General features: G+C 34.0%; 1 protein-coding gene across 1 annotated transcript; it reads left to right on the top strand.

Annotated features, from left to right (window-relative positions):
* Window positions 1-911: 911 nt before the first annotated feature.
* Window positions 912-2138, top strand: LOC147487118 (uncharacterized). Its single transcript, XM_086573942.1, has one exon. It carries the CDS (start codon window positions 912-914, stop codon window positions 2136-2138), a length of 1227 nt encoding a protein of 408 aa, XP_086430068.1.
* Window positions 2139-3493: the final 1355 nt, after the last annotated feature.

The following is a 3493-nucleotide window of genomic DNA, read 5'->3' as shown; positions in this document are numbered from 1 at the left end:
TCAAGAACCGTCGAATCAAATTCAGAAAAGATCAACACGGTTCAAATCATAATGACAATACCTCTATTCAAGACATATAACGATCTACTATTGAATATCCCATAAGTACAAGTCTTTTCTTTTAAAAAATATTTGATTATAATTATAATCCTTTCTTCTTCCCTTATAATTATAATGTTGTTTAATTTTGTCAACAGATGCTACATCTACTAAACATCAACTTGATGGTTTTTTTCCTTCACAGCCTTTTCCTAATGAACTTGGTAAGACATTCTTTATTGTTCAATTGTTACTTTGTTTTGAGTTGTATTTAACATGTTTTATTCTTATACAGTGGATGGATCGCAATCAAATAATGAAAAAGCCAAAAATAGCCGATATAAAAGAAGACGTATATTGAATAATAGAGAAATCCAACCAGTTGAAACTCATGGTTATGTTAATTGTGATCTTTGAAAAAAAGCGATGACAACCATTATGCCCTAAAAATCACCTATATCAACCGGCGGTGTTGGAGAAAGTGACGATGACTACGATTCTCAAATCAGTGGGAATGATTCAGAAATAGAAGATGAAAACGATACAAATGACCATATGGAAGTTGAAGTTTCCCATGAGAAACCAAGTGAAGTATTGCATGAAAGTTAGTATTATATTAGTTATAGTTTTTCATATTATTATATTTTTTATATTATTAGTTATAGTTTTTAATATTCATTTTAATTCAGGGCGTTGTTTCCAACCGTTGGATTTTGGAGAACCAACATCGGTGTGTCCTTACTGTGATGCCATTGTTTGGTATGAAGAAAGGAATGACCGAACAAAAAATCCAAAAAATCCAAAGTTTTCTATATGTTACGGTGGAGGGAAAGTTCAACTACCTTTTTTGAAAGATACACCTGATTTTTTAAATGAGCTTATGGATCTGCAATTACGCCCGGATCCAAAAAGTTTATGAAAAATATCGAGTATATAACAAGATGTTTGCTTTCACATCAACAGGAGGTGATGTTCAAGAATCAATAAACAATGGTCATGGCCCTTACGTCTACAAGATAAAAGGCCAAAACCACCACAAAATTGGTACCTTGCTTCCACCTGAAGGTTTACGCCCTAAGTTTTCCCAACTTTACATATATGATACTGATAATGAAGTTGTGAACAGAATGAACTCTCTTAGTAAGAAAATTTTGAAAAACGGATCTGAAGAAGAGTTAGATCCAGATATTGTCAAGGGACTAATAGATATGTTGAACAATACAAACAAACTTACTGAGACTTATAGAATGGCAAGGGACAGGTTTAAAGAGTCTGAAGTAGGTGATTTCAGTATAAAGATTATTAGTACAAGACAAAAGGATGGGAGACTTTATAACATGCCGACATCATCTGAAGTTGCTGCACTTATTGTTGAGGAAGAGAGTGAATTTAGTAATTACCGTGATATTGTGGTGGACAAAAAAGGATATGGTTTGAAAAGAATAAATGAATTGCATCCAAGTTTCATGGCCATGCAATATCCTCTTTTGTTTCCTCATGCTGAAGACGGGTACAGGATTGATATCCCTTATCGAAATAATGTCAAAGTTGGGAAAAGGACAAACATAAGCATGAGGGAGTTCTATGCTTTCAGATTGCAAATGAGACTAAAAGAAGGAAAAACAATTGTTCTTGGTAGACGCTTGAAACAACAACTTATTGTTGATTCTTACTGTGTTGTAGAACAAATTAGAGTTGATTGGGTTAGAAATAACCAACAGACTATTCGTGCTGAGCTTTATCAAGGATTAGTTGATGCAGTACTTTCTGGATATTCAAAACCAGGTTTTGTTGGAAGGCGAATAGTTCTACCATCTTCTTTCACCGGAGGTCCACGTTATATGCTACAAAACTATCAAGACGCTATTGCGATTTGTCGATGGGCTGGATCTCCTGATCTATTCATAACTTTTACTTGCAATCCTAAATGGCCTGAAGTTCAAAAATGTATTGACAAGATTGCTCCTGGATATACACACGTCAATTTCCCTAAAATTGTCGCTAGAGTTTTTGAGATCAAGCTGCATGAACTTATGACGGATTTGCAAAACGTAAAAGGTTCGAAAAAGCTTAAGGGGGTAAGTAATTTACTAATTTAGTTGTTTTATAACTTATTCTTTTCGTAATTTTTTACTTTTTAGTTCATTTGTAGACTTTATGACTATCATATTGCTAAGAAAAAAATATCTCCCCCTTCAAATATATAATTAATCTATAAATAAATGCTGAATATAGAAAAAAAAAAAATGCCTAAATGATCCAAACAAAAAAGCAGTCTATGATAACACGCTGTAATATAGACAGGCACATACCTAGCTTTGAGCTCTTGAAATATACATGAATGATACGAGTTTTGTCGGCTCCGTAGTATACCATATGCAGGATAGAAATTTTAGGTAGTCGCTTTCAATAGCATCATAGACTAAGCCAGGACCTACAACCTTTACAGCATCAATATTTCCAGCACCATAACCCAATTCAGCATCTGGGTTAGTTGTTGGATTTAGGGGGAAAGCTACAAACAACAAGAAACATAAGTGCTAACAAGAGATCTTTTTTCACTATAGTTTTAATAACATAAGTAATTGAACTGTTGGTAAACTGTCCAGATAACAGTACAGTTAGAAAAACATTTTAAACAATTTTCTATCAAAAGTATATATCCAATATACTCGATAAAAGGATCATGATTTGACCACGACATACTAGCCTTCATAGATTATGACATACCAAAAGTAGTGTACAAACTCAACAGATGCCAATTTACATGTCTTCTAGCTCTATCTTCATGTTGTACCTTGCTCCCTTCACTCCCTGGAAAAGATTAATAGTTTATCAAATTTGACGTACAAATACCGCAGTCAAAGCACTTGAAATTTTTTAATACACCTTAACTGATAATAACTTAGCTCTATCATTGCCTAAGTGTAATAACTATAAAGTTTATTAACAATGAAGTACCCAAGGACACCACCATCTTTACAAAGTCCACACTCCCAGCCAAGGAACCGTACCTATATAAAAATCAAATAAAATAGTCAATAGATTGAAGACTAGAATAACAAAAAAACAACTCTTGGATACAAAATCAATCTTCAGAATAAAAAAACTGAGCTGCTTCTTTCGTCAAGGTTGAATATTCTCTGATTTACAGAGCACAAAAGAATATACAGAGACAGCGAGTGACCATGATCCATTCTGTTCAGATTGATGCTAGCTTTTGTTTATATAGCAAAAAAAGAGTGGGAGGGTTAGCACACTACTACCAGCATCCAGCTGAAATCCAACATGATTTTCGACACAAATGTTTTAGGTCAAGAAATAATGTCAGGGTAGAGACTACACCACCATTCTGCACTAACCAGAGCTCTACCTCACTCTGACCTCTCATACATAGAAGTAACAAGAGTTATATTCTTAATCCACGTGCATGGGGTACCTAAGAATAGAGGTC

Source organism: Coptis chinensis, chromosome 7 (genome assembly GCF_015680905.1).
Source record: "Coptis chinensis isolate HL-2020 chromosome 7, ASM1568090v1, whole genome shotgun sequence".
In the NCBI taxonomy this organism is placed as follows: Eukaryota; Viridiplantae; Streptophyta; class Magnoliopsida; order Ranunculales; family Ranunculaceae; genus Coptis; species Coptis chinensis.
Note: the sequence above shows the minus strand (reverse complement) of the source record. Positions and strands in the feature narration are given on the sequence as shown.

What these genes read in the sequence shown, in the direction of transcription:
- LOC147487118 (XM_086573942.1), top strand. Translation starts at nt 912, where the DNA reads ATGAGCTTATGGATCTGCAATTACGCCCGGATCCAAAAAGTTTATGAA.